At 46.1% G+C, this 27,500-nt stretch overlaps 1 protein-coding gene across 1 annotated transcript in view; it reads left to right on the top strand.

Annotated features, from left to right (window-relative positions):
• adam19a (ADAM metallopeptidase domain 19a) overlaps positions 1-27,500 on the top strand; it is a 113,850-nt gene that overhangs the window by 45,301 nt on the left and 41,049 nt on the right. Inside the window, exon 3 of the mRNA XM_042069401.1 lies at positions 10,670-10,746. Within this exon, the coding sequence (XP_041925335.1) occupies positions 10,670-10,746 (77 nt within the window). The remainder of the gene's footprint in view (positions 1-10,669; positions 10,747-27,500) is intronic.

Raw genomic sequence — 27,500 nt, forward strand, 5'->3', positions numbered from 1 at the left:
CGTCTATGAAGGCGTTTTTAAAACTTTTTATGACAAACACACACACACATTCTCTCTCTATGTCTCCTCCTGTCTGTGTTTTACTCTCTTTCTCTCTCTCTCTCTCACACACACACACACACACACACACACACACACACACCAACCACAAGCCACAGCATAGCACCAGTTTGGCCCATGCAGCCTTAGACTCTGACTCTGGCCTCATCCATGTCTCAGTGTCCGGCCTGTTCCTGTGTCCACGCAGGGTGGTCTGTGCCTCCCGAGCGGAGCGGCGGAGGGAAGAAATGGGCGAAATGTCACGGAGCCCTCCACTCACTCCGCCCGCCACCTCTGGGAAGCATGAGAGGCATGCCAAGCACGCTCGTGGCCCAAGCCCTGTCGAAATAGCCACCAAGGCCGACCGCATAATCATGTCCTTTCATCGGACCAGAAGGCCTTTTTCCCTCTCTCTCTCTCTTTTTCTCTTTTTATTTATCTATCTATCTATCTATCTATCTATCTAGGCCTCTTTCTATTGCATGTAATGGTTTGATATGTAACGTGAGGAGATGGAGAAAATGAGGGGAATGAGCTCTTAGTGGTCACTGCTAATGGCTCACCCAGAAAGAGGTTTTGAGTCCACACATGCTGGCCTCCCTCTCATAGCTGGCGGTTGGTCGCCCCCGCATTTAGTATTCTGGTCAGTGTGTGTGTGGGGGGCGGGGGTTGTTAATTGCAGGGTCATTTGGGGGGCTGTAAACCAGCGCACAATTAGCTGTCCTGCTGCCGCTAAAGCCAGTCGCTCTGTTTGCAAATGTACCCAAACACACACCGGCCTCTCATTTGCAAAAGGCACACCAAGTACAGCGAGCACATTGTTGGCCCTCCTTCTGGCGAGACTCATGCACTCTGATAACACATGCACTCTGATACTCGCTCGCTACTTGGTGAGTAAGTAGTGTTTGTGTTCTGTGTATGAGTGGCATATTGATTGTGTGTGTGTGTGTGTGTGTGTGTGTGTGTGTGTTGTGTGTGTGTGAGAGTTTGAGTTTGTGTGTGTACACAGTGTTTTTCCTGGCTGAAAAATAGTCTGAGGTGGTAATGAGCTGTGAAACGAGGGGGGGAGGGGGGTTAAGATTACGAAAACAGCAGTTATCAAAAAATGCTTTATTTAACAAACATGCTTTTGAGAACATCTGGGAAGATTAATAAAAAAAAGTGCTGTTTAAAAATCATGTAAGCATCTTGATCTGCCCAAGGTTTCTTCCTTGGTAAGGGAGTTTTCCTTGCCCCTGGTACTCTTGGGTGCTCCTTGTTGGTGCCCCCCCCCCCGCCAACCCCAATCCTCCCCCACCTTTCTTATGCAGCCCTTGCCACTTAATCTACTAAACCACTCTTCTACTGCACTTTTTACCCCCCCCCCCCCCATACATGCACAAATAGGCTGACACCAGACATAATTTCACTGCATTTCTTACATCCAGTAACTATATTATGCATGTGACAATAAACTTCCTTGTATCCTTGTATCCTTGTACACACAGATTCTCTCCTTCAGTTGTGGGCTGCGAACTAGTTACAAACGTCAAGTCCACCGAGTTATATGCTTGTTGGGAAGTAATGGTTTCCATTGCACAAGAAATTTGTCGGGAGGCGGAGGCAGTGTGAAATTTGAACAAGGCGACCGACCTTGCATTTCTCAACGCTGTAAAACCCCTGGTATGTGTCCGTATGCTACGGGAATAGCATGTTGAGCTCGGGCTCCAATGTCAGGCTCTGGAGGCTGATGGGGTGACTGCAGGGTCCCCCATGTCCATCACCTGCGCCCTCCTTTCTCAGCACCCCTCCATACACACACTCTCACACACACACATACACACACACACACACACACACACTCTCACACCCACACACACACACACATACACATACCCCAAGACCACGGAGGCCATGTCTGACCTTGTCTCCGCACACACACACACACACACACACACACACACACACACACACACACACACACACACACACACACACACACACACACACACACACACACAAACACACACACACTCTCACACACAAACACACACACACATACACATACCCCAAGACCACGGAGGCCATGTCTGACCTTGTCTCCGCCCACACACCACACAGACCCCTCCCCCCCCCCCCCCTTCCCCTGTCCAGTCCGATCGCGTCCACCTCCTCCTCCACGTCCGTTAGCTTCACTGGTCACAGCGCGTAATGAAGTGCCCTGGGAAGCCAGCGGTTGCCCATACTGCGCTCACAATGACTTCTGTTTCGTCTTTTTCTTTTGTCTGATTCTTTTTCTTTTCCCCCTACTCTTTCCTTTTTTCTTTTCCCCTATACCACTCTTTAACTGTCAGACAGCCTGAAAGTTCCAGAGGAGGGTTTGGAAGTCTTCATTTGACTGCGCCTCATGTTAAGCTCGCAGCAGCACAGGCACCCTGTCTCTTCCTTCTCTTGTCCGGTCTCTCTCTCTCTCCATCTCTCCATCTCTCTCTCTCTCTCTCTCTCTCTCTCTCTCTCTCTCTCTCTCCCTGCTTCTCTTAACCCCGGCACTCTTTGCGTCTTTCAGCAGTCTTGTATCCCTCTTTCTTGTGCTGCAGTGTTTTTATTTGTTTGGAGGTGCTATCACCTTTTTTTGCCTCCCACTCCATGTTTTTTTGAAGGGTTGTTGCAGTCTTGTAGTGAGAGCACGGACTTTCTGGTTCAATTCTTTGTCTTTTTGATGCCTTGTAAGTGGATGTAGCATGGAGCTTTTTAAGTACTCAGACAAAACACAACACAAGGCTCCTGCAAAGTAAACATGAAAAGTCTCTTTGTTCTCAGTTACAAAAAAAGAACACTTGACAGAGTTCATCTCCCTCTCTCTCGCTCTGTCCATCTTAACCTTTCCATTCTTTTTTTCCACTCAAACAAGCACACACACACACACACACACACACATTTCTGCTCATTTCTGGCACTCTACCATTAGAGTTTATATTTACTGAGCTCATTTCGCACTCTATGCGATGCCATTATTGCAAATGAGACTCGCAAAAAAGCCCACCCCTCTTGTCTTGCTTGGCTGTCATATATTTTCATCCACTTAAAGGGAAATAGCAACAGGTTGAGAAGATGTGAAGCATTTGCATGCCAGGTTGACTCATATCTTATTTATAGATTGAGGGTGGTTTGTGAGAACACACACACCCGCACGCACGCACTAAAATACGCACACACGCACACGCATGCATACACACACACACACACACACACAAATTCACACTGCACACCACACTAAACAGTACACATCACTAAAAATGCATTACCATTTCAAGTTCTCATTTGTTAATCTCACTGACACTCCCAAAGTAGGCATATTTGTTACAGTCATGGGGTAACTGCTTGAAAAATACATGAAACATCCAGAAGCGGAGGTTATATTTATTAAACAATATTCTGACTTTTAATAATTTAATGGAGGAGGAGATTAGAAGGATGAACACCATTAGAAGACACTGCGCACTATGAGCTAGTTACGGTTAAAAGCTGCCACTTCTGCCAGGCACTGGTGACACACACAACAAAGGCAGAGGGGTTTCATATGCACTTTCAAAACTCAAGAGCACACCCAGTAGAGTTTTGTTTACTCCTACCTGCTAGGCACTATAGCATTATACAGTCATCAGAGGCATCAGAGTCCAGAGTGATAGAGCCACAAGCTTAGTCACTATCACACACACACACACACACGTGCACACACACATACACACACAAACACACACACACGCTCACAGGTGTGCCCTCACAAACAGTCAGGTTGAGAATGCTGCTGTAAAAACTGAGTTGTGCTGTCTGGCAGTTAATGTGCTTGGGGTGAGAGTGTTATTTGCACACACCCTCTCTCACACACACTCACACACACACATACTCACACACACATACACACAAACACTCACACATGCACACACATACAACACATTCGGAGACAGAGGGACACAGACACTCACACAGACACTCCCGGTGGAACCTCTGTGAGGTGCATTAGAATCATGGGTGGAGTAGAGACCGTTGATTCAGTTTGCATTAAGAATCCGGCAGTGAGCTTGATGCACAAACACGCACAAACACACGCACACACACACACACACACACACACACACGCACGCACGCACACACACACACACAAGAACACATGCAAATATTGACAGTGTGAGCTCCATAAGAATGAGTGGTCGGTTAAAGCTGGGTCGGGTGGTATTAAGCACATAGTTGGATGAGGGCCTTTAATTGGGTCAGCCTGCCCCTCCCTCTCCCATTCCCTTGTGGCCAGTGATGTGTTATCAGAAATAAATGCAAACTATGCACCTTTTTTCTTTTTTTTTCTTGATACTGGCCTGCACACATTCCTCTCTTTCTTTCAGTTTTACTCTACATCTACCTCTCTATCCCTTCCTTTCACTCACAGTAACCCCATCCCCCATCCCCCCTCTCTCTCTTTCTCTCTCTCTCTGACCATAATACCTTCTTGTTCTCTCTACCTTTCATACCTGGAGCTATGTGTGCATGTTTGGATTTGTTCACTATCAGTGTATATGGCTTTGAAGTATACTATGCAAATAGTAGTGGAGACATATGGGATTGTTTGCCTTGAATGGTACCTCTTTGTGTGTATACAGTATATGCTATATGTTTTGTGTGTGTCCACATACTGCTTGTGCATTGTATTTTTCTGTGAATTCTGTGTGCGTGCGCGCGTGTGGGCGTGATGACATGTTTTTGTGCAGGTGGTATGTGTCAAAAACAGAGTAGGCGGGCATAATATCAAAAAAATTGTGTGAAGGAGCTTGTATGTTTGTATTCATGTGGCACAGATATTTGTATCCGTCACAGTATATTTCTGAGCATGTGGTGTGTGTGCTCTGCCATGTGAATTAATATGTACGTGTGTGTGTGTATAACACTTTTCAGTGAGTGGTTGTGTGTTTGTTCCCTCGCTGCATGTGTGCGGCATCCAGCAGAGCGCACACCCGTTTGGGAAGAGGGTGTCTGCACCGCAGCAAGGAACCGGAGTATGAAAACCACGTTTTTCGTTTAGAACCAGGCATCCTTGCCTCTCCCTTCTCTCCTTCTCTCTTTCTCTCACTCTCTCTCCTCTCTCTCTCTCCCTCTCTCTCTCCCTCTATTTCCTCTCCTCCACCTGCAGCAACCCTTGTGTTCATCATTCAGACAGAATCATGTCAGACTGCCGTGCTCTCGCTCTCCCTCGCTTCCTCCCTCCCTCGGTCATGATAGAACTCATTCCCCCTCTTTCTCTCTCTCTCTGGCAGAGGGGACAGGGTCAGGGTGTGTGTGTGTGTGTGTGTGTGTGTGTGTGTGTGCTGGAGAGTGTGTCAGATGACCGACCATGGCCATGAAGGAGAGCCCATGCGACACGTCGGCCTTTCCACGGTCATTCTTCTCCAAAAAAAGTATTGATGTCGTGAGTGAATCTTGGACACCCCATCGTGCCGTGCCCTTTGGAAGAGACACAAACGCATGCTCCTCATGTCCAGGTCCTCACAGCAGACACAAAAAACCAGACACAGAGACGACTTCCCACAATCCTTCATGATGTCGCATTTATTAGACAGTGTAGTTTGTGTGGACGGTTGAGCTGTCAGTCAAACATTGGGGTTTAAGGGATATATATATTTATATATACCCCCCTCTGATATAACGGAATGGGAGACTGGAGACGTTCATCCTGAAGGATGTTGCAGAAAAGGTCATTGCAGTAAGAAGCCCATATTTTCTGCCAGGCTTTGGGAGTTTGCCGAAACTTATTAAAAGTTCTTCTAGAAGATTCCATGTCCCAGTTTGACTCCCTTATCACTGCGTGCGAGATGATGGCTGCGGCGTCTACAGTGTCAATATTGGGCTGGCAGGACAGCGGCAAGCCAGTTAAGCTGACGTTCTTTGAGTCTGCCAAGCAGTCAGTCACCGACATTAAAGAGGGAATGACCGGCATCAGAGAAGTTGCCGGAAGGTGAAGCACAGTTGAGGTGCCTGAAGTGGAGTGAGGGGTAGCAAAGGAGTGAAAATTTAAGAAGAAACGGAGGATTATTGACAACGCAGCTTGAGGACGAAGCCGGATTTGCATTATTCGGTGCTGTTTTGTGGCTTTTGCGAGAGGAACACTCGCTGTTGGACACGGTGAATAAAGAGACGTATAATCATGTTACGTTCGGCACAGAGAGGGCTGTTTCTTACTGGATGTGATTCCTTCACTCTCTCTCTCTCTCTCTCTCACTCACTCACTCACTCACTCACTCACTCACTCACTCACACTCTCTCTCTCTCTCTCTCTCTCTCTCTCTCTCTCTTTACCATAGCAGAGCGAGGTTTTTTTTCTGGCCCTGTTTCTCTGCAAAACTTTTAAGTTGAAGTCAGTTTGTACTGGAGTGGGATAGTTGACTCACATAGACACGGCACACCGTGAGCTAGCAATTTTATTTTTACTGTAGCTTTATGTAATAGATTTATTGTGTGCGTGAGTGTATGCCAGTGTAAAAGTTTGTGTGTGTCTGTGTGTGTGTGTCTGTGTGTGTGTGTGTGTGTGTGTGTGTGTGTGTGTGTGTGTGTGTGCGCGCGCGTAGGCACTGGGGAGGGGAGCGCTCGTCTCCTCAGCTTTGCTTCATCCAGAGTTCCAGCGTTGCACCCTGCCTGAACTCTACGCCACCCCCTCCTTGCTTGTCTTTCTCCGTATCTCTCTTTCTCTCTCTCTCGAACTCTCTCTCTCTCCCTGCTCCTCCTCTTCCCAGTACCCTTCCTCCTCCTCCTCCTCTTCCTCCCCTTCCTCCTCCTCCTCCTCCTCCTCCTCCTCCTCCATCATTTGTATAGTTATTTCATTTCAGACTCTGAGACACACGCAGAGAGGGAGATTAATTACAGGCTCTCATCTCTGTCATTTAGCAAAGCTACGCCTGTGCACACCCCCTCAGTCACACGCACGCGCACACACATGCACACATGCACACACACACACATATTCACTGTCATATCGCTTCCATTCGGGATGTGCCAACAAAAACACTGCTTTTCTCCCAACACATAAATTCGTACACACACACACACACACACACACACACACACACACACACACACACACAGTTCTGCACCTCTTACCTCCATCTATCTCATCCCCACCCCACCTCGCTCCATCCTCTTCTCACCCCTCTCTCTTGTCAAAGTGCATGCCCCTCTCTCTCTCTCTCTCTCTCTCTCTCTCTCTCTCTCTCTCTCTTTTTCTCTCTCTCTCTCTCTCTGTCTGTCTTGGCACTCAGTAAGCGATTGCATGTTCAGAAAAGCTATCTCCTCCACACCTCCCCGGCGCACTTAGCACCTCAGTGAGGAAAGGACTCTGAAGACACCCGCTCCGCTCCGCTCCACCACCACAACCACCCCTCCCTTCCTCCAACCTATAAAGACACTCTGTGGCCTAGTTTTATTTTTACATATCTCCCCAAACTACTCCCCTCCATCCCCATCCCCCCACAAGAGCTCCAAGATGAGAAAAGTGTCAGGGGGAAGATTGGATCTTTGCGATTTCCGAGCTCGGTCCAACTCTCTCCTCCATCTCTCTATCTCCCTCCCTCTCTTCCCCCTCGACCAGGCTGAGATATGGAATCCCAATCCCGTTCCATGCACGGCTGAATGACTGGCCAGTCTGTCACACGATAAAGCCCACTACACGGCACGCCATCTCTCGTCGGGCCACTTGGCCATAATCGCCGGCCCGCAGCAAGCCCCTTCCACGTGAGCGCCGGGGGTCCACCGTATCAGTGGACCCGGCGTCTGTGCCGAGGGAGAGTCATCAGCCCACCTCCGGGATACGGCGGCATTGAGATTGCCACGGCGATTCGTTTCCAGCTGCCAAGGAAAGAGTCATTTTCTTTCATTTTTTTCTTCGGTGCCGGTGGGTTGGGGGACGGGCAGTGCGGAGAAGAAGAAGAAGAAGAAGAAGAAGATGTGGCTGGTCAGAGAGTCACTGACATCGTATATTAATCATGGCTCTGAGAGTCGCTGCTCCTCTAGCCTTGGGCGACATACAACAGAGATAGATTTGTTCCGTCAAGGCCTCGGACAGGTGAAAAACGAATAAAAACCCAAATGGGTATTAGATGGAAATAGTTCTCTCTCTCTCTCTCTCTCTCTCTCTCTCTCTCTCTCTCTCTCTCTCTCTCTCTCATTCTTTCTCTCTCATGCTCTTACATGTTACAGCCAGGCTCTGATCCATGTAATAGGAAAGACCTCGTCACCAGGCAGCATGTTAGTGCTGGCCCAGTGAAGCGGAAAAGGCCGTCTGTATCTGATAGGGGGAGATATACCTCTTCCTCTCCACAGGCCCGTAATCTACCTGTCTCACGTGTGACGGAGGAAGACAAGGGTGCACCCGTAGACAACCGTGTGGCGCTCGTGACGACAAGCTGTCAAACGCACCTCGCCATTGTTTCAGTGTTTCTCCCTCTCTCTCCCTCCTCTCTCTCTCTCTCTCTCTCTCTCTCTCTCTCTCTCTCTCTCTCTCTCTCTGTATATATATATATTTATATATGCATAGAGAGAGAGAGAGAGAGAGAGAGAGAGAGAGAGAGATACCACATTCACCCAAGGAACGTTGACAGACAACTTCTTGATTGGACATTGTCTGACAGGAGGGTTTTTTTGTAACAGTAGTTTGCATTCGTGTCAGGGTTGCTGCCTTCATGTCATCCCCATTCTGGATTTTGGATTCCATGTCCTTGGCTCTGCTGGGGTTGAAGGAAAAGTTGAGGAAAGAAAATGAATAAAAAACAGGAACATTGTGGTCAGAACACGTCAGCGCCGAATTTAGAAAAGGGTCATCCAGCTTTTTTTTTTATTTAATTTTATTTTCTGATGAGGGGAAGGAGTGGTGTGGACAAACGCAAAACAGAGGAGATGTTTTCCCCAAGTAGTCACCCAGCACACAGACAGCCGCTGCGGTTGACTCACACTAAATGGCCAGCCTGTGGAGCAATGAATAATTGATGACGTTCCCTCTGTTCACGAGCCCGCATCTGACACTCCCAGCGCAGCACGACGCCGGAGCCGCAAACACGGCGAGGGCTGGAGTGCGGGGCGGCGCAGTCGCCAGAGCGATTTTTGAAACAAGCCCGCTCGCTCTGCCTCACCTCCCCACAGCAGGTGAAAAACACTTCTGAGGAGCAAACAGGGTTCAGATCTCGCTAAGTCCCACAGCGAACCGTTCGAAGCTCTTCCAGCCGAGTCGATGGCAAAGTGAGGCTTCTCGAGAAAATTTGTTCTCGGAGCAGTTCGTTTGTGTGCTGAGAAACTCTTTATTTATATATATAAAAATGAATATCTTTCCGCCACTCCACTCCCTCCTCCCACTTGGTTGGGAAGTGATGAGTCTTTGGCACAAAATGCATCTCTCTGTTTGACTGTGATCACCTGCGGTATCAGTGCGGCTCCATGCTCAGAATACCACCACCTCCCCACTTTACTCACTCTTTGTTTTTACACACACACACACACACACACACACACACACACACACACACACACACACACACACACACACACACACACATACACACACATACACACACACACACACACAGAGACATCATCTCTCACTGTCTTTTCTATCTATATCTCTTTGTCTCTCCCCCTGTCTTTTTCCGTTCTCTTTCTATCTGTCACTGCCTCCCTCTCTCTCTGTCACTCATTCCCTCGCTCTCTCAGTCTTATCGTTCTCCCTTCCTCTCTCCATCTCTCTCTCTCCCTCTCTCTCTCGTCACTCCCCCTCCTACTCCATCTCTCTCTTGTCTTTCTCCCTCCATGCCACACAGCTGCTGTCTGACGGGCGACCGACTGACGGGCCGTTGTCACCACTCTTGAGAGCCGGGAACAGAGCGAGGCTCTTCAGATAAAGTTGTCTGCCTCCCACACTCTATCCCTCCCCCCTCTCTCTTTCTCTCTCTCTGTCTCTCTCTCTCTCTTTCCCTCTCACTCCCTCCCTATGTCTCTCTGTATCCCTCTCTCTCTCTCTATCCCTTTCTCTATCCCCCTCTTCCTCTCTCTCTCTATCCCTTTCTCTATCCCCCTCTTCTCCACCACTCACTCCCGTACCCAGCGCCGCGTCTATCAGTCCTCGCAGCTTACCACATGCTGCGCTGCGCTGTCCAACTGCACCCACTACACCACACCAGCAGCCGCCAGCGATGTGACACAGCCGCCAATGTGGACTCTTTCAGAAATAACACAGCGTGTTTAAGGGCCTTTTTTAAACAGGCTGGCACCATTATGAAGTGTCTGTGCATTTACTCTTCAGCGAGAACAGCATCTTTTTTTGAAGGGAGTATGAATTGCATGTAGGCAGGAGTTTTCATGTCCCGCAGGGAAATTGCTGTGTGTCTTTTTGTGGGAGGGAAATAGGCAGAATTGAATTGGTCACAGCAGCGTTTTAACCACCAAAAGTAACTATTTGGAGACGTTTATTTGGCCAAGAGCATGTAGTGGCATTTTGTTTTGTGTGTGTGTGTTTGTTTTTTCAAGATGTGGGCGCCTTTTCTAACCATTTTCTGTTTCTCTCTTCCCCTCTCTCTTTTGTTCTGTCTCTCTTTCCCTCTCTCTTTTCTCTCTCTCTCTATAGGACCAGTTCCCAGACAGAGGAGAGATTGTAGTGTCGGCGCAGGACCTGGAATTGGTGCTACAGGTGGAGCGAAATCAGTGAGTCCTCCTCTTCCTTTTCCCTTCTGCTCGCCTCACGCCTCCCTCTGCTATCGGCAGCTTCATGGAAATGAGGCCAACGGGCAGAATTTACAGTTCGGGCCAAAAGCTCACAACGTTCCCATATGTATCTTACTCGCCTTTTATGGCTGTACATTTATAGAAAATGTCCCCCAGGGCCTAAGCCAGCATACTAGAAGTAGTATAGGCCTCCAGTGATTTCTCCCGCTGTAGCACTGTAGCATTATCCATGTTTGCTATACACTGCGCATACCAATTACCAAATGGATCATACACAACAGCAGACTAATGAAAAAATTCAGCATAGACATCACATCGGTGTCATTTGTGGCCTCTCAGCTTGGTGCAAGAATTATATCAGATATTTCTAATGTAACGGCAAATAACGGCCGTGAGTTCTACATTATTCATCACATTATCTGTGTGTGTTAATTGTGAAGACGGATCAGTTTTCAGAAGAAAGTTTGCAAGCTGGCCACATGAAGGTGCATTTGTAGACATACAGCGCTTGAACCATCACGGTTTTTGCACGCTGTTTTCGAGAAAATTCTCTTGGCAGATAGGGCAATTATTTGAAAATACCTGTGAAGTGTGCACACACACACACACACACACACACACACACAGGCAACGCAAAGAGGCACCACAGACTGAGACGGACACCAGAGAGAACAGCTTGGACACACACACACACACACACACACACACACACACACAGGCAACGCAAAGAGGCACCACAGACTGAGACAGACACCAGAGAGAACAGCTTGGACAGCTGTAATGAGTCCATTACGTCAATAGTGAATTAAGACCTCAGACACTTGCTCGTGTTGCTATCAGTTAAGCTATGCTGGGGATCAATGTTTGCTGGGAGGTATAAAGTGTTTATACAAGTAGGGAACGCTGGCTGTAGAGTTTGCACAGTATAGCCGTATTGCTAGCAGATGTGCGTGTTCTGTGATGCCAGAAATCAGCGAACCACCACACTATTGATCAGCATCATCTGGCAATCCTGACTTCAAAGTGCATGTTGTTTTTTGAAGGATGTTCAAAAGGATGTTGTTTTTTGTTTGACCGTGCAAGTGTTGTGTCTATCAAGCTGCTAGCTAGCTAGTCAAGCTGCTAGCCTGTGAACTTGTTCAAAAGTTAAGAGATCTGAAGGGGTCTTGCCTTGAATAAGTTGACATTTCATAAAAACATATAAACACAGCTTGATCCTGGGGGTCTTGAGGGTGTTTGCATCAATGGACCTGAGGCGGCGGGTATGGTGGATGAGGAGGTCAGAGAGTTATGGAGGGGGGGGTTTGTAGGTGAGAAGTATCAAGTTGATCTTGTGTTTGAACGAATAGCATGGCATCAAAGGATGCAAACAAAGGATGTGGTGGCTGTGTGCTTGTTAAAGCAACACCAAAGATTTTTTTGTACCTTAAAATATTGTTTCCAAAATCGTTTCAGTGGTTCATCAACTCGTAACAGGGTGAACGGCACTTCTGCATTCTCTTCGCGACCCTCTATCGGCTATAACCGCACTATGCAAGTTTGCCAGATCAAATTTGTAGTTTCTTATGTCTCATTCCATCGAACTACAGCGGATCTGTAGTTTGATGGAATGAGACATAAGAAACTATAAATTTGACTTGCTTCTGATGTCGCAATAAATCATACTTTCATAAAATCATGCAACCTACTCTACCTTGTCTGTAGACCTCGTTATTTCCAAAGCCAGTGCTGGATAAACAAATAGTGTGCGTGCGACAGGAAAAGTGCTTTGGTGTTGCTTTAATAAAGAAATGTGTTGCAGTAGTAAAGCCAGTTGTGCATAAACATATTGCTTATTTATCCTCATCCTGTCTTTTTCTTGCATGTGTCCTTCATTTATCTGCAAGTAGCATTTTTATTTGCAAAAATACATCGCATTATTTTGATGGAGGCACATCAAAGCACGTTGTTTTTGTTTGAATGGAGTTATTTGTTTTTGTAAAGCACTGTAACTGTGTCCATATTTGCAAATTAAGTGGGGTACTTCTGAATGTCGGGTATTTTTGAAAACATATTAAGTTTGATTGTGACAATATGGCAGCTGTCCTCCCACTGTGCACTGGGCCGATTTCACCCTTTCAGCCGTATACCTGAATCGCCTCGTCCTGGCGCTCACCACTATATAATAGATCAGGCCTGACTCAAGCCACCAGGGGAGACATGATAGATGCGCTCAGTAATTTTGTCAAACCCATGCGGCCATTATATCACCTCCATCAATAGAGGGAAAGGGAAAAAAACACGAACGCCTTATTAAAGTTCGACAAAGGATGGCACAGCGGTGTTATGAAAAACACCCGGTATCGTTGGAGTCTGCGAGAGATATTTGATGATAGTTATGACGGAAAAGTGATTTCTAGGGCTTTGCCAATGATACAATTCACTCTCCATTCTCTCCTTAAGATAGGCCCCCCTCTTTTTCGTCTTAAAATTTTGATGAACTGGGAGAGGTAGTAATTACTGTAACATATGAGGTCTTCCATCACTTATGCAACCCCTTCTGCCTACTTCCAACTTTTAGTTTATGCCGGCAAAAGGAAATAATTCCTAACGTCTTCTTCATATTGGCCACCGTAGGAGCTGGCTGGCTTGAGCTGTTAGTTAAATGAAAGCTGGAAGCAGAGTTATTGTTGTCCTTGTCCTTCTCCTTGTGCCATAGCCAGAAACCTTTTTCTCCAGAACCTTCTTACTTCTTCTGCCACTCTACTGACAATAGATCTGCTGATGACTTTTGGAGTACACCACAAGTTTCATCCTCATTGCTGTTGGACAAATAGGCTTTAGTCACAATAGTTGGTAAACAAAGCATAACATTATTAGCTGTCATCAGTGGGTTGAGTTTAACGTATTTCCAGGGAGGTAAAGTAACTACCAGTAAGTAGTAATACTTAAGTACAGTACGCTAAGTATGAATGGGGAATATCTGTACTTTACTTTTTTTTTGTGTGTGTGTGTTTTTACATTACATTACATTTGGCTGACGCTTTTTTAACCAATGTTTTTATGTTTCTTCCTACTTTCCCTTTTACTTCACTACAGTTTTCAATGTATACTTTTACTCCACTATATTTTCATTAGCAGAAAAAAGTACAGAGTAGGATCAAATAATGTGCAAATGAAAACAAAAGCCACAGTTTCCATTTAACATGTTAGATATTTGCAACCCCAAGATTTTCTGACCTGATGTCACCATGGGTCACAGCAATGAATAAAGACATAGTGACAGAGTTAAGGCCTAGCAAATATAACTAATACAGTGCACACCAAGGCCTATGTAGGCTGTTGTAAGGAGCTGAATTAAATTGAAATTCTAGCTGCTTGCTTTTCATTAATAGCATAATTTGTTTAGGGTTTCAAAGCGTGTTTATAGAGTGTGATGTAACTGCCTTTCTAAACATGTTGAATAAACTTCATTATAGGCCTAAGGAAGCAGCAGTGAAAAATGAATGGCAGCCATACCTTTGTTCAGGCTTTGAAGACATTGTGTATGAAGTGTAGGCACTAAGTTTGAAGGTGCTGCATGAACTTAATAGCCTATCCAAAGTTCTGACTGCTTTCTTTTTCATTAAAAGTATAGTGAAGGGAGGGGGTTGTCACTCCACCTGGCCTCAAAAGCTTTTATTAGTACTTTTGTACTTCTACTTCCAGAAGTTTTATAATGTTTTATAATGGGCTACTTGTCATGCTAATGTAAATAATAGAAACTTTTACTTAAGTGGTATGCTTATATATTACTTTTACTTTGATTTAAGTCTGTTTCTGATTAAATATCTGTACTCCTCAAGTGTGGGTTTCGGATCATTTATGCAAATCTGCGTCTGCGCATTTCTACTTCAAGCTAAATGCGAATTACTTAGGGAAAAGTAAAGAACATATTTAAGGTGTCAGTTAAATAGAGACAAACATAGGGATGTTAGAATAAAAATATATATACGATTTAGTCACCAATCATATGTCCACTATAACTATAAGTCATCAGCTGCAGCCATCTCCTCCCACAATCATATATGTCGTTCTTGAATATTGGGCTGATGGATAATAAGCATTTGGCATGATGGTTATTCGAAAAGCCCATGGATATGGGATGTTTGCTTGCATAATTAGATTGCATTGACGGAAAAAACAATGAATGGTTATTGACAAGCTGGGTGAGCATGCTGTGATTGCCCTATTATGAAAATGACTGCATAGGTGGGCTGCTGGTCCGCAGTGTCTGTGTGTGTGTGTGTGTGTGTGTGTGTGTGTGTGTGTGTGTGTGTGTGTGTGTGGGGTGGAATATTTACCCACTGAACAGAATAAACTGACTCAGACCCAGCACGGCAGAAGCAGTGTGATTCGGATTTGGCCAAGCACAGCATTGTCTGTTGTTCTTTAGAGGAACATGAGATTTTGGAATTTGGCACCACTGTTGACCGCATAACAACAATGTAATGACGACTGCTTAAATGTACTTTGGCCGAAAGTAATGTGATGAACTGGTAATTACAAAAGTATGTTTCCCATCTCTGGGAATTTTTTGACGGTTGCCAGAAAAAATATCATTGTGCTGCAGTCAGATGCCTCAAGAGAGAGTCATCAGAATATGATCTGCAACTAGTGTGAGCAGGACAGTCTGAGAACGAAGATGGATAATCAACCCCACAGTAGGGTGCTCTTCAGAGAGAGGCAGAATACAGACTGAAAAGACTGAAAAGAGAGACAAGAAAGAAAGAAAGAGGAAAGAGAAAATCGGAGAGGAACAAACGGTGAGAAAGATGGGAAAGGGGATAGTTGCCTGATGAGAGCATCCCCCCACATGACGTCACCCATGTATGGTATTGTTTATTTGAACTCCGCGCTAGCTGCGGAGCTGATGGATCGTTTAGTCTGGTCCTTGGAATCTAGGTCAGGGAGACCAGGAGGACCTCCCGAGAAACCAAGAACCCAACCCAGACGGAATGCAGCCAGACTCGCTTAACACAGACGCACACACACAGAACCATAAGAACTCACAGAACCGTAAGAGCTTTCACAGAGCACACACAGAACCCTAAGAATACACACACATACATACACGCACACACACACACACACACACACACACACACACACACACTCACTCTCACTCTCACTCTTAAGGAAGTCTTTTTTCCCAGGCCACCTGAATAGACTGTCGGACAGGAATGAAATGGAGAGGTGAGGTAAGAAGAAAAAGGGATAAAAAGGTGGATGAAGGGACGGGGAAAGAGAAGGAGAGAGTGAAAAGGTGGATGAAGAGACAGGAAAGAGAAGGAGGAAGAGAAAAGCGGTTAATGGCTTTGACTTAAGGATCTTTAAATAGAGCCAGAAGTCCGAGCACTCTCTACCTCAAGACTTAACTTAAGGCTTCCTATAAATCTGTCCAGGAGATTTGTCTATTTCCGGCCAAATATCCCTGCATCGCCACATAACCTAGAACTGCCATCAGGATGATATATGCAGTCTTGTTGTCTTAGCAGAGGTTAATAGACTTTTCATAAGATGTTTTTCTTGGAATAATTAGATAAAGAATTACACTTTCCCAATGCTCGGTATACAAGTAAAATGTGAAAATGTGTTGATATTTTTTACGTAGACGTGAATGATGGAGGAAATTAGCTAAATCTGTCATGTGCTCGTCCTCAGCAGGGGGGGGGGGGGGGGGGGGGTAGGGTTGTAAAAAGAAACTGTACACCAAATCCAAACTGACAGTACAAAAGCATTAAAGATTTAAACAGAGAATACAAAGACAATACACAGAGGATTGTGTTCCTTTTAGTACTTCGCCTCGACGGCCCATCTGAAGCCCAGTCCACCGTGACACAGCTTGCCGTTGTTTAATTACACACACGCTTTATATATTATTTCAGTGAACATTTGGCTGTACATTTTATTTATGGACTTGGAAAATGCCCCATGGGGAAAGTGCATAGTTTGGAGCATGACAAATAGAGATGGTAACCAGGGGCCTCTGGCCATTCTGTTGCCATTACAAAAGGGCGCCACGGCGATGAGATTTCTACTGTTTTAATTATGACCACTGCTGAAAGCAGATAGTGTTTGTTGAAGGGTTTTTTTTTTGTATTCCTCTTCCTCTTAGCCTACTTAAACTTCACTAATCTATGGGAAACTTGGTATGTTTGTAGCCCCCCTAATGGTACAGAATGGAAAGTTTGTGTGCCTCCTGCCAAGCTGTGTGTTACTCTCTGTGTTAGAGAGGGCGCTGGCAATAGCGCAAAAACAGCCAAAAACGATCAAATTTACACATGCCCGTGGCTGCTCTCTTAATGAAAGTACTGTTTCATACCCTGTCAGAGTACAGCCACCACATTCACAAGCTATAGAAAATACCTAATTTCACTTAATTCTTGCTCATTCTCCCAAGTCATATTACGCAACTCTATGCAGTATGTCTAGTTGAAGGCACCAGCTTATGTTTAGGTATGAACCAATTAAGAACACTCTATAATGACTCCCCTTATGTATTAACTCAGTGTTGAATTTTTCTCATTTTGAAATGTGTAATTCGATCGGGTGATCGTAAAATACGGAATGTACTACTAACATCAAAAGCACCCACCCATATCAGCTAATTCATTTGTTTCTAAGGCCCATTTGTAATTATCCCTCGGCTTTGCCCGTCTGTGGCTCACTCCATTTTTATCAGTCTCTCACAGCTATATCATTCACAGTCAGGCATACAAACACCCCTCCCACGTGCTCCGACATAAACACACAACACTAACACATTTGCACTGATGGTGACAGAGTGTTTAGTGGCTCCATTTAATTTTAATTTCAAATTCCTGCGGTGCATTAGATTAGGCTAAACCTCTCAGTTTATGGTAATGAGGGAGCCTAGGCATCGATTACATTTTTTTCCCTCACCTCATTCTCTCTCTCTTTCTCTCTCTCTCTCTCTCTCCCTCTCTCTCTTTCTCTCTCTCTCTCCGTCTCTCTTTTCCTCTTGGGACAAACTCAGAGCTCCAGGTAAACTGACGTTTCCGCAGTGGTGTTCTTGGGGACTTAATGCCGCCCCCCCACATACACACACACACACACACACGCACACCCCACACCCACCCACCCACACACACACACACACACACACACACGCTAAAGCACACAAAGTGAGCTGCCGGCCCCCGTCCTACACTCGTCTCTGGGCAGTGGATTTCAGCAGGTTGTAATTAGGGCTAATCCTCTGCACAGGAGTGGATCTGGGGAGAATGAGTTTTAAATCAGAGGCTTTTAAGCATGCATCCCAGTGCCCTCATTATCGACTGGATCGATTTCTCAGGGAATTTCTTTTTTTGGGGGGGGTTGGGGGGGGTGTTTGTGTGTGTGTGTGTCAGTGTGTGTGTGTCAGTGTGTGCCTACACCCGTGTGTGTGTGTGTGTGTGTGTGTGTGTGTCAGTGTGCGCCTGCGGCTCCTGCTTTTTATTTTGATTAAAATCAATAAGGGGCTTTGATCTTGTAATCTGCCCCAGCCTCGGAGGATGTTGGTGATAAGGAAGACTGACGTGCCCTACACGGTCCGCACAGATCCCTTTTCAGGTTAATTGGGCACCTCTTTGAAAAAAAAAAAAGAAACCCTACAAGCCAGCATACTTTGCACTTTTGGGGGAACAACAGAGGGACTTGAAAGAGTGGTGGAAGTGGGAGGGACACAGTAATAAGAAATGAAAAGGGGGATAAAAACATTTCCCCCTAAACGTGATTTAGAGAGACCAAAGTGAACATCACTACTGGAGAGATCAAAGTGAACATCACTACTAGAGAAAGGTGAAGTTGTAGACAGTGAGATTTTTTTTTTACTGTTATCATTAGTGTAATTTGTTGCCATTAAAAGATTGTCACCGCAAATGTTTAATTAGCATCAGGTCCAACAGCAGCTTTTGGTTGCCGAAAACTAAATGCATATTTTCCATTGGAGTTCATTCCGCAATGCTGACACCTTGCTTTGCCAAAGTAATGAGGGTTTGGGGGGGTTTTGGCAGGAGTTCTTCTCAACCTTTGACAAAGTGCTTGCTTATCCACCATGCAGATTTAGTAACTCTCCCATCTGCCATGTCTAATGAGTTATGTTTGAGGAAGTTCAGCTCTGGTTTGACCTCACTGCACTTTTCAAACTTTTTCAACATTCAAGCATACACAATACATAGAACCGTATGTCCACATAGCCTACACGGAACGTCACGCCCAAATGAACATTTCTGCAGAGCAAACATCGGGCTAGTGTCTTTAGCAAACATATGGAGCTTACATTGAGTTCTCAGTTTTCCTGCCTCTATTCATTTTTTGTATTTGAATAGTGGTTGCTAAGAGGAGCAACCAGAAGTCACTATTTGGTTGCCATTTGCTTAAATCTGGTTGCTAAGAGCAGCTTGGCAACAGTAAAAGTCGTGCCCTTCTCATCATTTGGTATTAGGGGCTTCAGCTTTAATAACTCTACCTTTTCATTAAAGCCTTAAGACACAGATATACTGTACTATACTATGGGACCGATGGAGACATGAAAGAATGACAGAGAGGCAGAGAAAATGAGAGGCGGAGAGAGAAACCGAAAGAGACAGAGTCAGGAAGGCAGAGATATAGATGAAGGCAGAGAAGGAGTGAGGCACAGACAGACAGACAGACAGAGAGATGGAGAGAGAAAGACGAGGGGGGGGGGGGGGGTAGCGAGGCCAGGAGCAGGAAACAGGTGCTGCAGCTTGAGTGGCAGTCTCCGGATTGGATTCTCGGCGCAGCCTTTCTGCTGGGCGCGTGCGGAGGAAGTGGAGTCGGCAGGGGGTGGAGGTGGAGGTGGAGGTGGAGGTGGTGGTGGTGGTGGTGGTGGTGGGGTGGGGTGGGGGGGGGGTTAGGGTAGACAGCTGGACGACCTTGAGACTTTGTTGCTCCCTGCCTGGCTCAAGACACCACTACCCTCGAACCTCCCCACCCTCCCTCCACCTCCCTCCAAACAACATCCCCTTACACACTCACCACAGTGTCGTCGTCCCCCAGCACGGCACGCCACCTGCTTGTCCAAACAAATCTCCCCTGCAGGAAGGGGAACTTCCTGTCCCACATTTCTCTTCTCTTCCGCTTCCACGTCCCATGTATTCAAGCGGTGGACAGCCTTGAGATGATTGTCAGTGAATAACTATTTATATACTCACTCATACCCGCACTTGCTCTCTCTCACACACACAAACACACACACACACACACACAAACACAAACACACACACACGCATTGTTCTTCTGTTCTTCCCTCAGCGCGCTCTGTCGGTGAGGCTTATTGTGCAGGCCCTAACCCTGCCGTGAGTCAGTCATTCATGAAACCTGCCGCTGCTGCAGTCAGCAAGCCCCTCAATCTTACAAATAACATAATGAGATAAGCCACTGAGACAATAACTAAATGACCATGAAGTCATTTATCATGAATTACAGACGGCTGCCATGATGGTGTTTACCAGGCGGGGTTGTTGACAGCTTGCCTTCTCATAATTAAAGACCCTCAGTAGTAATATTAGCCTCACGTTTCTGTTTTTATTAAAGCTTTTAGTAGGCCACGTAGACAATGACAATGATCACACAAAGGTCAGATGCTTCACTCTAGGGATCTCTAACACAGCAGTCATAATTACAGCATAAAAACATTTCTCCGCAAGGACTAAACGATATATTTGTAACATGTCCTTACAGCACTTGTACCATTTAACCTAAGAATAACACATGACCTGAGAAAGACATCGTTCAGGAAAAAATGGCACCCTTTGTTCTTCTGTCCACATTCCTCTTAGTATTATGCACACACATCCCCCCACCCACACTGCGCTTTCAGTGGCCCAATAGACTGTGACGGACCATAAACGCGCGGATCCAGCCAATTAGCGCTACACTGTTAGCCCACCAGAGCACGCGGAGGCCTCGCTCCTGATTATACAGCACGGCTGACTGGTGCAGCCGGCGTGGGTGCCCGGGTCCTCGGGTCGTTTAAAGGGTGAGCTGCCCCTCTGATTGCATGTAAAGACCACAGCGAGCGAGGTACCACCCGTCAGCACAACCCTGGTAACCCTTTGCTGATAACAAGCTGTTTACAGAAGCCAGCGAAGCCTCATGGATTTAATTTGTTCTGGACAAACGTGACTATCTGACTGCAGGGAGATGGGAGATTGTCTGTCCATACAGCACGTGTTTAATGCCCTTATGGCAGGCTGAATAATCATTCAACAGCATACAGTAGTGGAGCTGTAAGGCAAGGGCAGTTCAAACGGGTCAAAAAACAATCAAATTGCAATCGATTCCCTGGAGGGATTTGTCTTAAAAAAAGCTTTTTAATGTCGGCTGAAGCATAAAAATGCGTACATGAGGATAAAAAGCCTTCATTTCTTTTTTCTCTCTCTCTCTCGCTCCCAAAAATAAACATTTTTCAAACACATTTCGACAAAAGACCCTCACCGTTTTTTTTTTTTTAAATGCGTTCTTTTCTGTCGGATGATATTAAAGGTACTCTAAGTGATATTACGTGCTTTCAGATACAGCAAACATCTTCTCACAATCCGCTAGCTGCCTGTCCACTGAATACACTGGAAAAAAAATGCAGTCTCTGTAGACAGCCCAGGCTCCAAAAACGGCAACAAGAGCAGCCTGAAACATGAAACATAACAAACTTTTCCAGCCATTCACCGACGAGATGCGCGTTCTGGAGAGTTTCAGTTGCACGGGAGGGAGGGGGAGGGAACGAGGGGTGTGCTAGCTCTCTGTTTTGTTTGTACAACAGAAGTGACGTTACCCAACATTGCTTACTGCACTTTTAATGCCCTGTTTACTGTGTATTCAAGATTCTTGGAACATGTTTATGTTTACCTGGTAACAGTCTCCTTGTCCTCGGTTACTAGACAGTGCACAAAAACAGAAGTGTTCCAAATGGAGATGTGTGCTGGCTGCGTGTGGATAACTGAGGCATCTCTGTCTCCACTGGTTGTGAATGGCGACCTGTCATACTTCCCTGCAGTCCACATTTGCCCATGGCCATGACTGAACCTGAAATAGCTCTTACGCAACGTTGTCCAGACTGAAGGCATAGCGTTCTCAGCCTCTCAAAGATCCACCGACCATAAAAAGTGATTTTGTGCTCTCTGTGTAGATTCACAGCTGATGTTGCTTTTGATTCGCTTGACGATTTCAGAACACAAGTCACACTGATGCAATCAGAATTAATAAACGAGAAGATTGGATTAACATGGCTGCAAAGGCAGCATCAGAATCAGACTCATTTTTTTTCCCCCATAGAACTTATGACACTGTTTGAATGTTGGTGTGGCCTGAAATTTTTGAAAAATAATGTTGTGAAACTAGGGCAGCGAGTGTGCAGTGCAGCTTTTGTTTGTTGTTGTTTTTCCTTTTAAATGCTCAAAGTGGGCCGCGGCTCTCTGTGAAATGATTGGAAGAAGCGCCCAGCTGCTGGAGTGGCATTCGACAGCTACCTGACACACCGCTGGCAGCGAGTCTCTTGCAATCACTGCACACTCGTTCCTCCCTGAGTGCATTTTGACAGCTTTCCCTGTAGTGTGGGGGGATGGTGGTGGTAGTAGTGGGGGACTCTAGCAGTTCTTGACAACCAAATCGAAGAATTTCCCTTAATTTATGATTTGAAAGGCAAGACATAGCAAAAAAGGCAAAACAAAAAACATAACCCTAAATTGAAAAAGGCTACAAGGCACCTCTGTGCCTTCTCTATTAAAGTGCCGTCTGGAATGTTTGCCTGGAGGTGTTTTTTCCCCACTGCGCTTTGATTGGCTGCCTTTTCTTTTTTTGAATGCCCAGCGCAGGAGCACCGGTCTTAGGGTTTAAATAACAGCCGTAACTAAGGCGCTTGTTTCCGTGCAATAAGACCGCCATAGCTCATTTTCTGAGCTCATCTCAGACTCGGAGGAGGGGAAATTGGTGTGCGAATGGTGGTGGTGGTGGATGAAAAGAGGTAAACAGGTGGAAAGAGAGGAGGAGATGGATTGGTGGAGGTGTGTGTGGGGTGGGGGTGGGGGGGGGGGGGGGTGGATTGGTGGAGGTGTGTGTGGGGGGGAGGGGGGGTGGGGGTGGATTGTCGCAGAGTAAAGAGTTGAGCCCAGCAGAGGCCGTCAAGGCTGAGGAGGGTAAATGCCCACAGATGGCAACGATCATGCACACCAGCTCGCACTGGGTCACTGGGTCAGTCTCTCGCTCTCCCTCTCTTTTTCACCCTTCCTCACTTACTTTTTGTGTCTCCTCTCTCCCCCTCTCCTTCCTCTCTCTCTCTCTCTCTCTCTCTCTCTCTCTCTCTCTCTCTCTCTCTCTCTTTCCCTCTGCTTGTCTTTCTTCCTCCTCTCATGTTTTATCCTCTCTCACTCTGCATTTGTTCTTCCTGTCATCTCTGCCCCCCCCCCCCCCCCTCCCCATCCACACACACACACACACACACACACACACACACACTCCCTCTCCCTGCCTTGGCTGTGTTTCCTCAGCAGAGAAGCAGACAGAAAACAGCTGCCTCGCCTGTGCTGTGTGCTGCCTGGAGAGGAGTGCAGCGCTCTGACAAGACGAGTAAGAACAAACCAGCACAAGGGCTCCGTGCTGTGATTCAGATGACAGGATATAAGTTGTGTGTGTGTGTGTGTGTGTGTGTGTGTTTCTTGATGTGTGGTAGTATGTGTATGTATCCCTGTTTTGTTTTTCTTGTGATTCATTTGTGTGAGTGTGTTGCCACCACCTCTGCAGTTTATTTTCTCCTGTTCTGTGTGATGAATTCATCACACACACTCCTCCAGTTACTTAGCAAAAAAGAGTACAAGAAAAATAAGAAAGAAAAGAGGGGAAAAAAAGAAAGAAAACACAAAGGAAAATCTCATCACAGTTGTTGATGATATTATTAGTTTCAAACAGTATGGCACATCCGGCAGAACCCCGTGGATTTCTGAAGCCGTGATTTTTTTTTGCGGCGTCTGTCAAATATGACGAGTATGTTTCACTTGTGCTTCACTTTACCGCCACCTCTCTCATTTCTCATTTCTCATTTTAAGGACAAAAAGGAGGAGGCATGGAGGAGAGATGGATGGGGGGGGGTGGGGGGTGGGGTGCTCTCAGCTGCAAAAATCAAAACACACACCGTAGAGGGAGGAATATATCTGTAGTGGAGTATGTAACTTCATTGAAAGAGCATGTTGTGTGTCTGTGTGTGTGTGTGTGTGCCTGTTTCTATGTGTGTGTGTGCGCCTGTCTCTATCTGTGTGTGTGTGTGTGTGTGTGTGTGTGTGTGTGTGTGTGTGTGTGTGTATGTGTGTATGTACTTCATCAAGAATTTTTTTGAAAAGAGGTTATTAGATATGCGTCATGTTCCTCTGTAGTAGCCTAAGGTAGACACTTACTATGCACGAGTGTCGATATTAAGCAAGCTACTTATGTGTGTGTGATTCTTCCTTGTGTTATTCTCTGGGTTGGGTCTCTTCACAAGAAAACCGTTGCAAAATGGCTCCAGCAGTGAAAGCTGAAGTCGAGGTTAAACCTCAGTCAGATGTCTGCAGGCCCTACCTTTTCCTCTGTGTGCCATCTCGATTCTGAGGACAGTGCTCTGTGGTTTTTCTGTTACACCATGTCTGTTTTACTATATACAAAAAGGACATTTCCAAAAAAACTTTTGATATACCTAAGCAAGCATTCTGAATGTAGTAAAAGGATGAACACTACATGGTAGTCAGAGCAACACGGCAGAAGTGAATATTGTCTACGTTGTACCGTCCGTAAAACTTCTCAAGAATGGCTCAGAAATTCTGTTGGTACAATACAGTGGTATTACTGATGGCGGACTGGTAGACTGATAGTGTTGTAGTATTTTTGAACTTGCAAGTTGCTTGTGACCGAGAGGGCTAAAGGGTAGCTGTTAATATCAGACTACTAATGAAACGGGGTCTGTGTAAACCGCTGAGTCATTAGCGCCTGCTGTTATCGGGGTGTGGGTGAGCACCTGTTGGTTTGGGGTTTGGGGTGTGCCGGTCCTACAAACAGAGCCTATTCAGCCGCAGCCAAACGAATGCACTCATCCGACCACACAAACAAGAGCATGCTTTTTTCAACTACGCTACTTGAACAACTGAGAAGCAATACAGCTCTTTGTTGGAGACAGGGGCACGAAAAAATACTGAGTACAGTCAAGAGAAGAAGCTATTACTGCTGTCCATGTTTTTATTTTTTGCTCTGTTCTGTGCTTTTGTACTGAGTGATCACTGTTTTTCTTTTTCTTCTGTACAATGTATATCGATGGAGTTGTTATTAGCTAGTTTAATGCACTGACATCAGTTGACCCTGTTAGTAAAGTTCTTGGTTCTGATGAGTAATACTTCAAACGAAGGGAGGCGCTGAGAGAAAGCAACAGTGCTATGGACAAAGAAAACAACCAAATGCATGTTTCTCTCTCTATTATTACGCCCAGTTCTGTGTCACAATACACTCCCTTTGATCTTCAGTTGCAGGAGTATAAAGATCTCCTTCTCTTTCCTCTCTTTCTTTCTCTCTCTCTCTCTCTCTCTCTCTCTTTCTCTTTCTCTCCAGCACCAAACCCTTCGTTGCTTTTTTCCTTCCTCCCTCTAGGCACTTAGCCATAAATGAGCTGCGCGAAAACGGGCCGGCGTTTACAGATGGCCCTGTTACGGAGCTGCGCCAGGGTCTCGCGAGTGCCTCGTTTGGAGCCAGCGTCATTTGCGGAGTTAATTAGCCCCCCTTTGTAACCGAGCCCTCTCTCCGTCTGGCTGTTTCGAGTGTTCTCTCATGCCTTGGAGATGTTTGGGGGGGGGGGGGGGGATTGGGTCGTGGTGGAGCACCCCGCATCTTTTAACAAACGAAACAAGATTTTCAAACGAGGTTGATGTTGGAGAGTGTGTTCCAATGGGCTGCAGATATGGCGCAGCTTTCATCTTGCCGGGACCTCTGCTTATTTGTTGATTCTGAAACATATGTCGGCATTTTCCAAGAACCCCCGACAAGGCAGCTGCTCAGTCTGACTCTCCTCCAACTGGAATTAAGACTCGATTGCATTTGTGTTCCTCTCTCTCTCTCTCTCTCTCTCTCTTTTCCCCTTCCCTTACCTTTGGCTAAGCACTTAAAAGCATATTTCCATCAAACAGCTCTCACTCCTGGTATGTTGGCACCTTGTTCTGATTCAGTACTATATAAACAACTCCTAATCTCAAACAGTCCTGTGAATCACAGTCAACATCCGCTGTGGGAAAAAAAAGATCTTCAGTTTATTTCCATGTAGGGTTTTTATTCCAATTAAAAAAAAAAACACCAACAAACTCACACCACTATTTTATTGGCTGCTGTTTGAAATGTCACAGGGCTTCAATTCTTCCGCTCTGCTGGCCTCGCCTCAGCTCCGACGTGAGCCTAGCCTCTCACCCACCGGCAGAGCACTATACTGACAGATACCAGAGGCAGTCACTACCTGAAAAAGGTCACGTTCACAGTGCCAGTAATGCAATCTTTTCCCTGTGTGTGTGTGTGTGTGGGGGGGGGGGGGGGGGGGGAGCTTTCAGCCACCCTGCCATTTTATGGACACATAAAAGTGTGTGTCTCTGCCAGCTCGAGCTCTCTGCTTGTGTTTTTCGTCTTCCTCCAACTCCTCTCTGCAAGGCTGCAGGTTCATCAGTCAAGCTCTGACTCATAGCATCTGTACAGAGCCAGTCAAAGCGGAGCAGATGAACCTTCTGGAACACGAGCGTGTTACAAACAAACACTCCGTGACTACAGGAGACCGTGCAATCCACTTCTAAAGCCACGTACACCTGGTTGATCCTGAGTTGTGTACCATGTGTCACGTTGTTTATTTTTCAATCAAAAAAGATATGTGGCATTTTGCGGATTCGCAATATGACCTTAATCACATCCGTGTTCTCCAACCAGGGCTAGCGCTGAGATATAGTGAGATTTGGCAGTAGAGCTGATCTTAACACTCCCAATTTTTGGTTGGGGAGTGTGTCGCCCACTGATTCCAGCTGCAGAGAGACACATCGTCACAACGTCTCGGAGATCAAAGAGCCGTTAGATGTAGGATGGTCTGTTTTTTCTATCTCCTACTCTCACTACCCCACCCCACCCCAGCCCAAAGCGTAATATCTACCCCCTTGGATAAATTTGACTTTAAAGAAGCCTGGCCCTTATTATGTCCAATTACAAGCCCAGTGCAGCTGTGGCGAGCGGCTCTCTCTGCTGTGGCAGAAAGGAAGGCTCTGAGCGCAACTGTGGCACTACCAGGCTACTGAATCACACTCTCTGAGCGACGACGCTTAACTGTCCTGTTTCATTAGGAGCAAAAAGTAACAGTGTTGTTTGGTAATGTCAACCTGTCAACCTTTATTCTCGTTCTCTCTTTCTCTCTCTCTCACTCTCCTGTCCTTACACACACACACACACACACAGTGGATTTTGTAATCTCTCTTTTAATCCAACTCTGACTCTTTGCCTTCACCCCTCACCACACACACACACACACACACACACACACACACACACACACACACACACACACACACACACACACATTCTTTGTCTTAGTGTCATTCTCTACTCTGCACCAGCTGTGCCAACATGAGGAGCCTGTGACTTATTCACACGGTGTGATTCACTCGGAGAACAGCAAGCCCCTGTCTCTGCCTCCGCCGCCAGCTGTGCCAACAAAT

Source organism: Alosa sapidissima, chromosome 18 (assembly GCF_018492685.1).
Source record: "Alosa sapidissima isolate fAloSap1 chromosome 18, fAloSap1.pri, whole genome shotgun sequence".
Taxonomy (NCBI): domain Eukaryota; kingdom Metazoa; phylum Chordata; class Actinopteri; order Clupeiformes; family Clupeidae; genus Alosa; species Alosa sapidissima.